This window comes from Maylandia zebra, linkage group LG11, assembly GCF_041146795.1.
Source record: "Maylandia zebra isolate NMK-2024a linkage group LG11, Mzebra_GT3a, whole genome shotgun sequence".
NCBI lineage: Eukaryota > Metazoa > Chordata > Actinopteri > Cichliformes > Cichlidae > Maylandia > Maylandia zebra.
Window position 1 is genome coordinate 23547142 of NC_135177.1, and position 15944 is coordinate 23563085.

General features: G+C 42.2%; 1 protein-coding gene across 2 annotated transcripts; it reads left to right on the forward strand.

The window, feature by feature from the left end:
• The first annotated feature begins 1210 nt into the window (after window positions 1–1210).
• On the forward strand, window positions 1211–15566 carry cacng7b (calcium channel, voltage-dependent, gamma subunit 7b). Of its 2 annotated transcripts, XM_004550708.2 has the most exons (6): window positions 1211–1474; window positions 6374–6569; window positions 6872–6958; window positions 7883–8023; window positions 10735–10880; window positions 13622–15566. In XM_004550708.2, the coding sequence occupies exons 2-6, from the start codon at window positions 6374–6376 to the stop codon at window positions 14075–14077; spliced, it is 1026 nt and encodes a 341-aa protein (XP_004550765.1). In that variant the 5' UTR covers window positions 1211–1474; the 3' UTR covers window positions 14078–15566. The 2 variants fall into 2 exon arrangements, with proteins under 2 accessions (XP_004550765.1, XP_076746159.1); XM_076890044.1 differs by lacking the exon at window positions 1211–1474 and having other exon boundaries at window positions 3204–6569.
• The last annotated feature ends 378 nt before the right edge of the window (window positions 15567–15944 follow it).

Sequence of the window (15944 nt, forward strand, 5' to 3'; positions counted from 1 at the left end):
CTTCTTAATTGTCTGGGATATGTTTCTAATCTGCAGTGCAGACCTGAAGAGTGTCAAACAGAAAATAAAGCACGTAATGACACTTTTCCTCATCAGCCTGTTTCTTTTACATCTAAAGCTGATTCTTAACTTCCATCACAATCTTTTCTCTAGCACTGACAGCATCAGCCTTGGTGTAACTGAACCACCAGCGCTCAGTGGTTGGAGTTGTATGTGCAGTCCATCATTCACTGTCACTCTGACACGATATCATCCCCCTCCTTCGCCACTGCCTCCTCTGCTTCTATCTCTATCCTTCGTCGCTCCTATCGCGCCTCAGTCTCTTATTCTCGCCCCCCTTAATCTCTCACTCTCGTTCTCGCTCGTGCCCTGAGGTCAGAGTGTGCTGTAGACTATTGATATCGTTGCTAAAAATATATGAATCCTCCACCAGCCAGCTAAAAATAGAGTAAGGGACACAGACCACAGGAGACAAAGAAGGAGGGGACAGGAGGAGAACGTGAAGGAGAGGTTACTACACGTTTTTCTGATATTCATCAGTACTGTGGGGTTGAATGAAAGTCCTTATTCAGTCATTAGTTATCTACTGTGCGATACTGAGGGTAGGTAATCTATCGTTTGTGTTTATTTTCAAAACTCCACACAGCAAATGTGTGAAATTTGGAGTTTTTCACCCTTTCCATCCCTAAAGATACTCACTAATGAGTCCTCAACTTTTTTCGTTCAGCTTCTCTTGGCTGGAAAACGTTATATTTATTATATAGTGATATATAATATTGTATATTACTGTTCATCGTGTGAGAAAATTATTGCAAATGTTTACCACATGGACGTTATTTATTCCCTTAAAATCATTTTAAAAGATGTGACATCAAGTAATTTATAGAAACTGTATGCTCATGGCAGCTTCTGTGAAGGTTGCTGGGACAGTTTCAAAGAGTTTTAAAGAGTGAGTACAAAAGCAAGTATTAAAAAAAAAAGCCTATATTATTTTCTTTAAATGTGACAACACATCCAGAAAAATTGATGTTAAAAAGGATGAGTGAGTATTACTATACAACAGTTTATACAGTGAAGTGCGATATGACATCACTCCACTCCACCTCTCTCTCTCACACACACATACTCACATATACTCTCTCTCTTTCTCTCTCACTCTCTCTCCCTTCGACACTTTTACCCCCCTGCTCCCGCTACAGTATGTCTCTTTGGTAACCAAAGTAGCTTCCTGAACCGATCCACCGCAGTGCCTGGGACAGACGGAGTGAAAGAGAGAGTGAGGAATTTTAGAGGATGGGTAAGGGGGCTTAAGGGAAAACACACAGAGGAGAGAAGAAGACAGGGAGAGAGAGAGAGTAAGAAGGAAAGGGGAAAAAGGAGAGAAGAGAGTGAGAGGAGAGACAAAACCCCAGCAAGCCTCCCTGGTGTGAGGTTTCTTGGCTTACTGACGTGTGCGCACGACTCTCGTGGCACGGTGAGTATTTCCCCCTCTCATTGAATACCTGCATTTATGCGTCTTTTCGTAGAAATTATAATCATGACTCCCCGTTTTGTTTCGTCTTTTTAACCCGACTTAAAATGTACGTGCCTGTGTGACAGCTGTGAAAAGAGCTGAATTCATAAGTCGTGTTAGCGTAAAGATAGCCGCTCGTGCTCCAGTGAGAGCGCACGCGAGGTGGTGGTGGGGGGCAAAAAATGTTCTTACCTGACAGCTAAGTCGTTGAGCAGCTCTATTTATTTTACCCATTCCGGTTTTTCAACGTGAGTCGCTCACATGTTCCCTGCTCTGTGTTTATCATCTCAAAACTCCGCGTGTGAGTGCGTGTGACAGCTGCGGGGGTGGGGGGCTAAACAAACCCGTATAGATGCTCGTGTGACTGCCTCACTCAGTACTAGGGTGTTCTTTTGCGGGTACGTGAGAGTATAGTGGCAGTGTTTATCTATCCGCTTTGCACCGTGAAAAAAAGAGAAAGAAATGATGCGAGTGGATTGTCAGAGTGTGTCTGCGCAGAAACCACGAGCAAAACCTTCTACTGAGTCATGGTATCCACGTTTAGTTCCCGTGAAGTCTTTTATTTCCTAATGAGTGGTTTCATTGATTTCTCCAGGGCTGACAACCAGTGCACACCTTTTAATTCGGGGTACGCGCACTCCCGTCGTGCGCGTCCATGTCGAGTACTCCTTCCATTTTTTGGGCCAAGGTCTTTTCTCGTGTTAACCTATATCTTCTCGATACACTCCTTCTGTGCCTGTCTTTAAAAGATCTCTCCACACGTAGTTCGTCCCCATCTTCTCTTCTTTCTGCTGCTTTTGCTTTCGTTTTATTTAAGCTGGGTTGTTTCTTTCACATCCTCTCCTCTTTTCCATCACTGCCTCTTTCTTTCTTGGTGTCTCTTTCCTGAGAGGCTTACAGGTGATGTCAGTCTGCAGATTGTGACAGATTGGAGTGAATTAAACCTTTTGTCCCCCTTGTGGCTCCTATCTAACCAATTCAATTGGCTCATTGCTTTCAGGATGAAGGAGCTGAGGGGCTGTGTCAGAGCACTAAAATGGGATTGTTATCACAAATCTAACAGGAAACTGATTTTTTTTCTCCTTTGCTCTTTTTTTCAAACTCAAACCCAATCTTAAGTCTGAGTGCTTATTTCTTCAAAAGCCACAGCAGCCCTTTAGAAGATTTCTGGCACAATAAATCAGTGCTTTTAATTTTTAATCCCAATCTGTTACGAGCCAGCAGGTCGTATTTTTGTTGTTGTTCTTGGATTTCAGTGTGTTTCTATGACGTTGTGCTCAAAAACAGGGTGCTGTCCGTGGTGCTGAACAAGTCTGAAAACAGGGTGCTGTCCGTGGTGCTGAACAAGCCTAGGAGAGCAACTCGGGCACATCAACTCGTTTGTGCAATTTTGCAACTCCACTTTGATTCACACTCGTTTCTGACCACTCTGGCATTTCCTCCAACAAGTTGGGAAGTGTGATTATTTCTTCGTGAGCCCACTCCTCTGTGTCCTCTGATCTTATCTTTATACCTCATCGGTCTATCCCTCCAATCATGCTGTGTCATTTCACGGAGTTGTTTTTGAGTTCACGGTGACCCTGCCTTGAACTCTTTAACTTAAACTTTTCAGCACCAGTCGACTGTTACTGTGGCAGCGGGAGCTGAAATTGGCCTGCCGTGTGATTTAGACCCCCCAGTTAAAGAAGGAAAGTTAAGACCAGGGCAGCAGGAAACTCATGTACAGCTTAAGCCCATGCAAATCCTCAGTTGTTCCCTTGTGTGGCAGATGACAGTGCCAATTTGTATCCTTTCCCATTTATGTATCTTGTAAGTTTTCCTTTTAATCTCAGTGGCTTTCCATCTTTCATGTGTTTGTCTGACTGGACTTTTTGTGGTTGTGGTTCCTCACTTCTGTCTGCCCCATTAGTAATGCAATCCTTACTTCATCTGCTTCTTTCATCCTTTCAGATGCCCAAACTTGTCATTTCTCAGACTATTTCTCTAATGTGTACCCTCTACCATCACCCAGTTCTGTTCTTACACATCATTATTGTGCCTAGCGCACAAAAGAAACTCTATTCATCCCTGCTGCTGCATAGAAACTGAGGGAACTTAGTGGTCACATCTCCCACAATGGGTGTCCAGATAAGACGAGACCAGGCTTAATCTTTAAGAGTTTGTTCCCCAGTAGACTACTTTTTTTTGTAACCAGACTTCTCAAAGACTCAAAGGTTTGTCATACAAAGAGAGAGCAGAATAATAAAGTGGTTCTCATGTTTTAGTCATTATTTGACATTAAAGTTTCTGTTGTCACAGCCGTCGGAGGTGCACGATAAATGGCCCACGCTGTTAAATTAATTTGCAACCCTGAGCGTTACTTTTTTAAGTCATTATTTTATGCAGATGTATTGTCGTATGTTTAATAGGTGTGAATAATTGATTTGCAGTTTCTGTGCAGCAAAAAGGGGGTCAGGATTTACAAGGGGTGATGCAAGAAACTGTGGAGATTTTTATTAATGACCGTGAAACAGTGTAGTGTGAGTTCAAATAAGAGCTCAGAGCAGCAGTGATATGCTGAGGAAAGGCTCAAGCGCACATTTTTCAAACCTTAAAGCAACGTGTTACATCAGCTGAAGAACATGGATGATTCCACTCCCGTCCTCTACTGAAAGAACAAGAGGTTGAAGCTTGAGTTGTTGTTTAAAGAAGTTCTTTTGCTTTCTTTCCAAGCTCCTTAGATTGCCATGACCTGGATGACTGAGAACCTACCCAAATGAGTTGCTACATGTTTACCAAAATTAGATGGTGTAAGGGTGAAAAAGGGGCAGCACGGCGGCACGGTGGTTAGCACTGTTGCCGCACCGCAAGAAGGTCCTGAGTTCAATTCCACCATCAGGCCGGGGTCTTTCTGTGTGGAGTTTGTATGTTCTCCCGGTGTCTGCGTGGGTTCCCTCCGGGTACTCCGGCTTCCTCCCACCGTCCAAAGACATGCAGCTTGTGGGGATAGGTTCATTGGATAATCCAAATTGCCACTAGGTGTGAATGGTTGTCTGTCCCTGTGTGTTGGCCCTGCGACAGACTGGCGACCTGTCAGGGTGTACCCCGCCTCTCGCCCTATGACAGCTGGGATTGGCTCCAGCACCCCCTGCGACCCTGAAAAGGATAAGCGGAAGCGAATGGATGGATGGATGGTAAGGGTGAAAAACCATCCATGGTGTGGTGAAAATCAACTCTGGTCTCAAGCAAGCTAAGGGTTATATTTTAAAGTGGCTACTTAATTCTAGAGCGCAATGGTTAGCACTGTTGCCTCACAGCAAGAAGGTACTGGGTTCAAATCCACCATCTGGGCCAGGGCCTTTCTGTGTGGAGTTCGCATGTTCTCTCTGGCTTCCTTCCACAGTTCAAAAGCATGCAGTTAGTGGGGTTGGGTTAATTAGTGATTATAAATAGGTGGAATGGTTTTCTGTGACCTGTCCAGGGTGTACCCTGCCTCTCCCACAATGGCAGCCCCACGACACTGAATTGGATAAGCAGAAGAGGATGGATGGATGGATGGATTACTTATTCTACCTATAGCCCACAGTTTCGATGAACACAGCCCTGAAAAATGATGTTTCCTTAGTAAGCACTAGGACACTAAAGTAGTTTTTAGTGGCTTATGTCAGATTGCAGTGCTTATTTAATGCTTCTATTACACTGTCAGGTTTTATTTATTTCATCTTAATTGCTGCACACACTGCAAGAATGTGAAAATCACAAACTAAAAAAGTGTGCAGCTGCTGATAAATGCAAGTCATTCCAGACACATCTCCAGCATCTAAGTGATTTCAAATGTTGACAGTTGGACCTAATTAGCCGTCTAAAGCTAGAGAAACATATTTTTCTAAGGAGTGTTAAGAATGTTTAAAGATTATATGATCATACATAGGGAAATGTGTAAAGAAATGCAAACACCATGATTAGTTAGTGGGAGTGTCTGCAGGTGATCACCACACACTATGCAGCTCAAAAAACCTGTGTTAATAAGGTAAGGGAAAAACCAGGGTGAAGACCGTCTGGCAGACACTCACGTCTGCTCATTAGGCTCATTAAGCTCGTTAGGCATGTTGTGCATCATAGTACCTGAAAGCTGTTCTCTCTTCTCTTCCTTCATCTGGATTTAAAGAGATTTTTAGCAGGAAAAGCAAAGGGGGGCAAGTATAAGATTTTGAAAAGTGAAAGGAACGTCAGCCTGATGTCCTCCACTTTTGCAAACACTGCAGTGAATACAAATCAAAGGAAAATATTCAAACTCTCAGGCTGACAAGTCATCTTCATTATTGTAATAAACCTCACAATATAGCTATAACAAATTACAGTAAGCATCAGCCTTCTCTGTGTTTCGCATGCCTCCATTACTTATGAAGCTGATGACACTGAACAAGGTTCCAAATTAAGCAGAGGCTACACAGACACAGAAACTCTTGAATCTATACAGACAGCATGTTCAAGTCTTTCCCGGTCAACCAGAATTAAGTCACAGAAAGACCATGTGTGAGTCACGTAAGACCTCAACTCTCCTTCCTAATCTGTGTATCTGTTTTTCTGCTTTTTTTTTTTAGTCCTTTCATAATTTTATTTGTGAATTCATCATTCGTTTTGTTGGCTCCTCTCTAACCTTAAACAGGATTGGTTGCCAGTGAATGTGTCACTAACTCTTCTTTAGCAATAACAAGGCAGGACAGGAGGATAGCCTGTAGCTCTTTTTCCCCATGTGAGCGTGTCACATGTCTGTCTCAGAGTTTCCCGTCTCTAATGACCTCCCCTTAGTGAGCCCTTCCATATCTACCTATATTTCTGTCTGCAGTTTTGATGTGCCTCTCTCATCCTGCCTTCCAGATGAGTACGTGTAGCAGCCGTGCGTTAACCATCCTGTCCACAGTGTTCGGCGCCTGCGGACTGTTGCTGGTCGGGGTGGCTGTGTCCACGGACTATTGGCTCATAATGGTGGAGGGAATCATCCTACAGCAGAACCAGAGCCAGGAGGTGAAGATGGCGCTCCATTCAGGCCTCTGGAGAGTTTGCTTTGTGGCTGGTAGGAAGATACAGCACATGTATATATATATATATGCAAAGAATGACTGAATTCATATTTGATCATCACGCAGTGACAAACACACAGAAAGAGCAACAGAGTGAGAGAGCAGAAATCAGAGAAAAGACAGCTAGCAACCTTCCGGCCTTTGGAATCATAGCTGTCACAAAACATGATCGTTACCTGTGAGCAGGACTGCAGAGACCCACATGCTCTTTTGATTTTAGTGTGTTTCTTCATGCACCACTGACTTTGATCCTTGACCAACCCCAACATTTTCCACCTTTTGTGGTTGCTCACAGGATCAGAAAATGGGAGATGTGTTGCGTCAGAGTATTTCACCGAGCCCGATATAGAGATCACCACTGAAAACACTGCGAACATCCTGAGTGAGTAAAACACAGCAGCGGCATTACACTTCATCTACTGTGTGAGAGCCTGCAGCGGTGTCCCCCTGCTGACTGTTTGAGGGTACTGATGTTTGAGTGCAGCAGTTCATCAGTGTTAAAATTCATCAGCAGGTTCTGTAAGTTGACAAGTTTGAGAAAAAGAAATCCAAAGATGTTGAATTTAGAAAAATTATTCATCCAGTGATTCAAAGGTTTTATTTTTTCATTGTAAAGACTTTGCATGAGGTATAATATGTTTTGTGTTAAACCCTTCAGATTGCAGTAGATTACCAATGAATTAGTAAATTCAGTGATTTAACTCCATAATCTATTAGATATTTCACTACAAATTTTATTTATATAGCACGTATTAAGTGTAGGACTGTGTTAATAAAAAGGTTTTGAGTCTGTTTTTGAATGTACGCACAGACAATGTATCCACACTAACTGAAAGCACCCTTTGTGGACTGAGATCTGACTCTGAAAACGTAAAACATTTGAGCCTGGTGACCTCAGTGGTCTGTCTGGGTTGTAGAGAGTGAGTGATTATATTTTTGTATATCTGCAATTGCTGTAATGCCATTTATTTATATGTTGTTGTCAGAAGTCAGAAAGAAGAAAATTACAAGGAATTAGAGGGGGGGAAATGACAAATTCCTGTTGTCTCCAAGTAGAAATGTTTGTGTTTTACAAGTTTTATAGGACTTTCCTCGTAGACGTGACCCCATTGTAAAAAAAAAAAAAAGTTTATTCAATTCATGCTCAATTCATCTAGGATGAGACATAAGTCTTATGAAACATGCAAGACATAAAAAAATAATGTAATTTAACTCTTTTAAGGCCAAGATTATCATCTCCTCTCTCCCCAGTTTAAGGTCACATCCTAAAACGTGCATTTAACACTGTGACCTCTCCTTCCTCCAGAGATGGTGCGTACGGCCACGCCCTTCCCGATGGTGTCGCTGCTCTTTGTCTTCACTGCCTTCGTCATCAGTAACATCGGACACATCCGACCTCAGCGCACCATCCTGGCCTTTGTGTCCGGCATCTTCTTCATCCTCTCAGGTGGGACCCATTACTCATGTCCTGCTGTTACTGCTCCCTCACTCTGTGATTGATTACAGCGTCCTGGTGTGTCCTGTGTCACACATGCAGACACTCCATCACAGCTCTATTTCTGGTCTGTGATGCAGGTGTGGGGAGTGTCAATAGAAAAGGTCAATGGATTTGCTTTGAATGTTCCCGCTGGGTTTTTCATTTGACTTTGTCTCGTATAAACTTTATTAACTTGTTAATTAGGAGTAGCTCTTCCTCCATATTTTAGTGGCATATTTTTAAAAGAGTGTTAAAAAAAATTGCAAAAACCTTTGAATATTTCTTAAGCAGCTTAAGCAGGTTTTTCAGCAGCATTTTCTTCATTAGTGCAGCCGGTCTTGTTGAACAGCAGATGGCGGTAATGCTCCCGTTTCTGGTGCTCAGCCTGATCGTCAGTGGCCACATTGGAGCTTGTGTTCTCTGGCGGTTCTTTCTCCTAACATGCACTTTTGAGGAGGAAGCGTGACTGCAGAGCTCAGAGGAGTATCACGCAGAGTCTGATATGATGACTTCGACATGCCATTTCAGAGTATACGAGGTAATAAATGTTATGTAATGAAGGTTACATAATGTTTATAGCCTCTGCTGGAGTGTCACAGTGTTTTACTTTATGCCTTATTTTGATAATAGGGTGATAATAAGGTGCAAGTGTATCAAATTGCTTACATACTCTGCTGCACTAAGCCTCTCTGTGCCTTCCTCCTGCCTTCCCTACTACACACCCCTCTCAACCCTCCCTCCCCAGCCCCTCTCCTTCCTCCTATTCCTTTCCTCACCCCTTCATTCAAAGGATATTATTTCTGAGTCATTGTTGCTGCAGTGGTGTGTGCGGAAGGATGTTCCACTGGCATCTCTGACGCTGTAGTCTGGTAAATATTGTAGTTTGTATTGGCAGGCTGGGTGCAATGGCACCCTGTTCTGGTTAACATAACAGTATTCAGCGCAGGAAATAAAAAAACAGCATGGGGCCACAGATGTTTAATCTTGGTTAGAGGCTCTCCCGCTCTCTCTGTTACTCGCTTTCCCTCCCTCTCTTTTTCTGTTTATCTCTTCCCCCAACAAACACACCACAGATGAGCTGCACGCCTCCTTGCACCATTTACCTTCATGTTTGCTTCCCCTTTGTCTCACACTCAACACTTCTTCTTTTCCTGCCTCTGACTGTGCACGTGCCTGTGTGTTCCTTTGGATTTTCAGGCATTAACTCAGATAAAGATGTACTTCTGCTGCAGGATTGACAGCAGCACGGTTTCTGCATTTCCCACGCGTTTCAAATTTAAGTCAACAACGAAACCAGGCCATTCACGTAGAGGGCATAAGCACTTGACAGCCCTGTAGTGCACTTGAATGTTGCGGTGAAATATTCATATTCGCTGCTTACAGCATGATGCTGTCTTTGAATATTGATACTGTGATGTTGGCCATATGTTGCATCTCATAATTTTAACATAGCCAAAGTAAGGTGGAGGGCAGGTAAGTGTTCCTGGACAAGAGAGGTTTAAATGTTGTATGGGATGCTTCTGGCTGATTCCAGATCATCCGTTCACGTTTGAAAGGCACTTCTGTTTCCAGTACAGTGAATATACTGAATTTTTCACTATAACATATTCAAGTTTTCACAGCATGCTGCATCAATTCTGACTGCATGACTTTAATTAGCATGCTATGTTAGAGGAGCAGAATTATTCTCTTTCTTTTGTTACATTTTAAGTGGGTTTTTTTCAGGGTTTCTTCTTCTTCTGCCTTAAGATAAATAGCAAGTAACTGTTAACTGTTTAATAAAGAGAAATATCCTTACATACACCTAATCAGAAACAGCAGTCATTATAAGAGAACCTTATAATACTTAAATTATAATTTTCCTCCCAGTAATTCATTTTCCCACCTTTCATACCCTGACATGCTGCCAGTCTGTCTTAGTGAATTAAGTTATTAATTAAGTTGTGCTAGCATAATAAGACATTTTTATAATGAAGATTTATTATTATGTATTTATTTATTTGCCTGATGAGGATATGAATGACATACAGTATGCCAGCATGTTCATTCATCCACTCATATATTAAAAAGAATGTGGCTTTCCTTGTAATGTGTTGCAATCCTCACATCATAAAAACTAAAGGATTTGAAACTTTTTTACAGGATTATGTTTGAGGTGGTTAAAGGTGTGTTAAGCACTTGGTTATAGAAACACTGGTGTTATGGTTAAACCTGGAAAAACACAAAGGTGGTGTGACAGGTTACGTTGATATATCCTGATATATCCTTTTTAAATCAAATTGTCACAAAAGTGCTTTTGAATCCTGAACCTAGTTACATGTTAACTGCATGTTAAAATCATTTGCCGCTGAAAGTAATCCACAGTGACAGTATGCTCTATTTTATTTCTTTTTATTTTATTTTTTGCAAAAAGAATCTTATTTTTTAAAAAGACTGTTTTCATTGTAAAAGGAAAAATGTTCAAAGGTCTTTGTGAATAACTGATATGAAATTTCTCGTCTGTCTCTCTGGTGTCTTTTCCATTTCTCGATCAGTGTAAGTATTTTGAAAGCTAATTAGCTGGCCTGGCCCCTCCCCATCTTTCTCTTTCACTCTGCACACATTGGTGTGGCTGTCTGGATCACTTTTGTATGTGACTTTCTTTCTTACACTCAGTGTCATTGTTAATGTGCTGTGTGCAGGCCTCAGTCTGGTGGTGGGGCTGGTGCTCTACATCTCCAGTATTAATGACGAGGTGATGAACCGTCCCAGAGAGCCTGAGCAGTTCTTCAATTACCACTACGGCTGGTCCTTTGCCTTCGCTGCCTCTTCCTTCTTACTCAAAGAGGTCAGTCGAGGCTCTGTGTGTGCTAGTTAGAAAATTTGGGAAAGAGAGTGAGAGGCCCTTTTCAGACATGAAAACGTGAAGCTGCTTCATCTTTTTGTTAAAGCACAGCATTTTGTCATTCAGACATGGTTCGCTTATACAATATTTTCCTCACTGCTTCATTAAAATATTCCCACTGCATCAGGGGCATCTCCAGATTCCCATTCCTGTGTTAGGTGTCTGCCTCAGAGTATCAGAGTGTGCAAAAGCACTATATTGCCAAAAGTATTCACTCACCCATCCAAATCAATGAATTCAGGTGTTCTTTCCTTTGTACACCTGTGGCCACTTCCATGCCACCTTTACAAGTGCGAGCGTGAAATTTCCTCGTGGCTAACGGTCAGCTGTTAGTGGTTTTATAACAAAGTGGAAATGAGTGGGACTGACAGCATTTTAACTATGAAGTGATAAGCCACGTAAAATCACAAAGCAGGGTCAGCAGATGCTGATTCTTTTAGATTAGCTCGAGAACAGTGCATAGAGAGCTTCATGGAATGGGTTTTTATGGACACCCAGCTGCATCCAAGCCTTACATCACCAACCACAAAGTAAAGCGTCACGTGCAGCGGTGTAAAGCACGCTGTCACTGGACTATAGAGCAGTGGAGATGTGTTCTCTGGAGTGACGAATCTTCTCTTCTCCATCTGGCAATCTGATGGACGAGTCTGGGTTTGGCAGTTGCCAGGAGACCAGTAGTTTTTGAGTATAGGGGATTATGGGGGATTCTAGTGTGGGGTTGTTGTTCAGGTCTGGGCTCAGCCCCTTATTTCCAGTGATAGGAAATCTTAATGCTTCAGCATACAAAGACATTTTAGACAATTTCATGCTCCCAACATTGTGGGAACACTTTCGGAACGGTCCTGTTCCAACATGACTGAGCACCAGTGCATAAAGGAAGGTCCATAAAGACGTGGATTAGCCCTGACCTTAACCCGACAGAACATCTTTGGGATGAATTAGAAGGGAAACTTGAGCGAGGCCTTCTCATCCAACGTTAGTGTCTGATGTCACAAATGCCCTTCTGAAAGAATTGTCAAAAATTTCTGTAAACACACTCCTAAACCTTGTGGAAAGCATTCCCAGAAGAGAAGAAGCTGTTAGTGATTATTTCCAAACCTCGACCATTATCAGTTCTGTTGTTAGTAATATATTGTGTCTATATTACATATTGTGCTGTTGGTGCAGGGGTTAGGTCTGTCAGCCTCACAGCAGATGTTGGTTTGAATCTTGTGGTGGGCGGGGGACTCCCTGTGTGGAGTTTGCATGTCCTCCCTGTCTCTTCATTGGTTTCCTCATGCTACTACAGTTCTAAGATTCTGGATAAAGCAGATAAAGTGCTTAAGTTGCATTGATTAAAGCATTTTATGAACATGTGTTTAAAAGTGATTTGTACTCTAATGCACTGTAGAAATTTGGGTGGCTGTAGCTCAGGTGGTGAAGCAGGTTACCTAGTAATTGGAAGGTTGGTGGTTCAATTCCAATCTGCATGCCAACTATCGTTGGGCCAAATGCATCCATCAGAGTGTGAATGTTAGATAGAAAAATATTAAGAGCATTGAAAAAAGTGTATCAGAACACAACAGACTTGAAGATCACTTCTAACCAAATTTTCAACACAATCCTTATTTTTGAAAGACATTTATGTTTTCCCATAGTCTCTATGACTCCTTCTTATTGTGCCATTCCTCTTAAAAATATATATATCCTAGAAACACACCTACACTAATCAATTACGTTTGCTTCACATCTGTCGAAAAACATTGCCAGTATTGACTGTTGTGAAGTATAACAACACTTTTGAACACAACAATTTAAAGTGTCCTATCAACACTTTGTTGTTGTTTCCACTAGTGTAACTAAGAGCAGGATCTCTGCAGCTGAGAGAAAGCTGCGATACACCGCTGGCACACAGGCTTCAAGAGAAAGACTTTTCTTGTCTCTTGTGGATTTAGAATAGCAAAAATGCATCATGCCAAATGTCCCCATGTTAGGAGTTTAACAGCTCACAAAGTAACAGAAGACACACGTGAAGTTGTAATATTGTGCCTGCTTTCCTGTAATGTGACTGGAGGTAGTTCAAACTTGTGCTGCTTAAAAATTGACAAGCCAGCATTAAGAAAAAGTGACCATGAAGCTGATGCTGTAATATATGAGAGATGTCTGACAGGGGCTATAGTGTGTGCTTGAGTGTCTGATTGCACACGTGCAACACAGTTTGTATGGTGCAGGTACTCCCTGCTGAGTGTGATGATCTGTATTCTGAAGGTAATGTGAGGTATTAGTGGTTATGATGCAGAACAGCAGGGTTTCCGTACAGCTGTGCTCATGTGTGAATTCGTGCATGGTGCAGTTTCACGTGAGTCCTCATCTTCACATATCCCTTCCTTCTCTCCTTCCTCCTCCCCGTCCTGCAGCTTCCTCTCTCCTGTCATCAGTGGCCCTGCTCTTAATGTGCTGCAGTGGCTGATTCAGTGTAAACTAACTGTCTCCTCTGATTTTTCCCTCATCTTTTCTTTTCTCCGGACTCCTTGTTGGCTATTGTTTTACCTTTAAATTTATTTTATACATTCTTCTTCATGTCTCCTTTTATTAGTCATTTATAATCACATCCCACACACCTACTCGTTACTGTTTCTTTGAAATGTTGTCTCTGAACAAAATACGCACTGTCACATATAATCTAATCTCGCTCATCTCTTTAGGGGGCCGGTGTGATGTCAGTCTATCTGTTCATGAAACGTTATGCAGAAGAAGAGATGTACCGCCCCCACCCTGCGCTCTACCGCCCCCGCTTGTCTGAGAGCAGCGACTATAGCGGCCAGTTCCTCCAACCAGACTCCTCCTGGCCCCCACCAAAACGTGGACGCAGCACCTCTGAGGCCTCCAGCGACATCTCCATCCAGCTTAACCAGACTCCGCCAGCCCCATCAAAAAGCAACCTCCAAGCGGTTGGTCCAGGCAGCCCACCTTCTGGCTCTTCTTCCGCAGGAAGCTACCAGATGCCCCCACAGCCTACCGGTTATCCCTCCACACACACCCTGCCCAGGTCTCACTCCTCACATCCCCAGGGCCAGGCTCTTCCAATGGCCATGCCTCCATCACCCGTACCTCCCCCTCATTATCACACACACGTGCACATGAGCGCTTCCCCCTGTTAGGAATAAGGAGCTTCAGGAAGGAAAGTAGACTCTTCATAATCATGTACATTTATATGTGATGACAGTAAATGTTGAGCTTGAATTGCAGATCATGTCAGAGGAAGTGGAAGGAGACCAAATATATTTTCAAATGTTAGTTTTGGAGCAAATATGAACTGAGATCAAAGGCAGTTTTGGAGATTGAGCGGGAAGCTTTAACAAAAACTGTGGACTGAGAGAAACAAATAGGACAAAACATGGAAGAAGGGAGAAATAAATGGGAGGAAAAAGTGATTCCTAGAAAGACATAGAAGGTTAAGCTGAGTTACAGAGGAGATACCAGCGAGGGAGAGTGAGGCAGACAGAGCGTGGGGCTGCGGTATAATACGGAGATACTGCAGTGCTGCAGGAAATTTGTATGCACTTGGAAATGTACAATGCAAAACACTCTTCACAAAGAGAGAATGCACATAGCTTTTTTTTTTAACATACATATACTATGCCGATACATGAACTATGTACATTTTTACCAAATGGCAAATGCAGTTAAATATTCTATTGTCTTCTCTGAATTTAGTAAATCATCAATTCAGTTTCACAACTCACACTGTCAAGTTAGAGTGATCAATATCATGAATTAAAAATAGTTTTAAAAAGAAGTTAAGTAATGCTGAATTGAGAAAACTGTGTATGGATATCGTGTGAAAATAAAAAAAACACAGAAATTGATGATGCAATGAAACATCGTCAGGAGAAATCAACTTACTGTTTTACATCTTTGTATAAGATACAAATTTCTAACTTGCTGTATATAATTGCTCACGAGGGTGTCTGTAGTAAACTGTAAATGAAGCTTTGGCACAAATTACATCAATGAAAGGTCTGACTCATTCTGCTTTGGAGGAAGACTCTGCAACAGGCACACCACAGTCAACAACACGCCCTCAGGATGCAGGCATGCTGGTTTGAAGGAGGAACCACCCAACAATGATACAGGCGGCTGATGCCCTCTACTGGCCACTGTCCTGCACTGACCCCGGTATCAGCCATGGGTCTGGTTCACTACTTTAATGCACTCTTCCTGCTTCCCTGACCTCCACTGTGTGTCTATGGCTGGTGCAGCACAGATGACAAAGTTACACTCATGTAAGGAATGTATGACGATGATGAGACGAGTGTTTGTGAACGATACAAATCAGGAGTGACACATAACTTTAAAGAATGATTAGAAAGATTTTAAAAGCTTTGTAGCTGTAAATGTCTATCTGGAAAAAGTCACAACTAAGTATTAATTGCATTTTTACTTGCTGCTTAACGAACAGCGGCACACACCATTAAAGGCAACATTTAATTTAACATTTTATTATTGCAGCTTGTTTGGCAGGCATTTGTGACAGCATTAGTACAAAGTTTTTAGAATATCTGAAATAATGTGAAAAACTAAAAAATATAACGTTGAGCTCTTTCTGTGTGTTGATGAGTCTCTGAGTGATCCCTGTGTCTATGAAATGCCGACAAATGACGATTAAAAATTTGTTATAATTTTTCATTGCAGTTCCAGAGTTTTCAACACATTCAGCTTGCTCTCAGGCAGGGAACATAAAATCCTCACATAATGATGCAGATTTTTTTTCAGTAATAATTAACATGATTTATAGATTTTAATAGTTGCAGATTAATTTTCTGTTAATAAACTACGGATAAACAGACTTCAGCATCTCTCTCTGGGATGGATTCCCTGTACCAGCAGACATAGGAGGCTCTTCTGTAAGATGTTTGTAGCCACACGTGATTATTTTGTGGTGGTTTTGAAGTGTAGTGAGGTGCTTTCTCAGACGGTCTAGAACAGGGGTGTCCAAAATAAGGCCCGGGGGCCAGAATCTTCCCA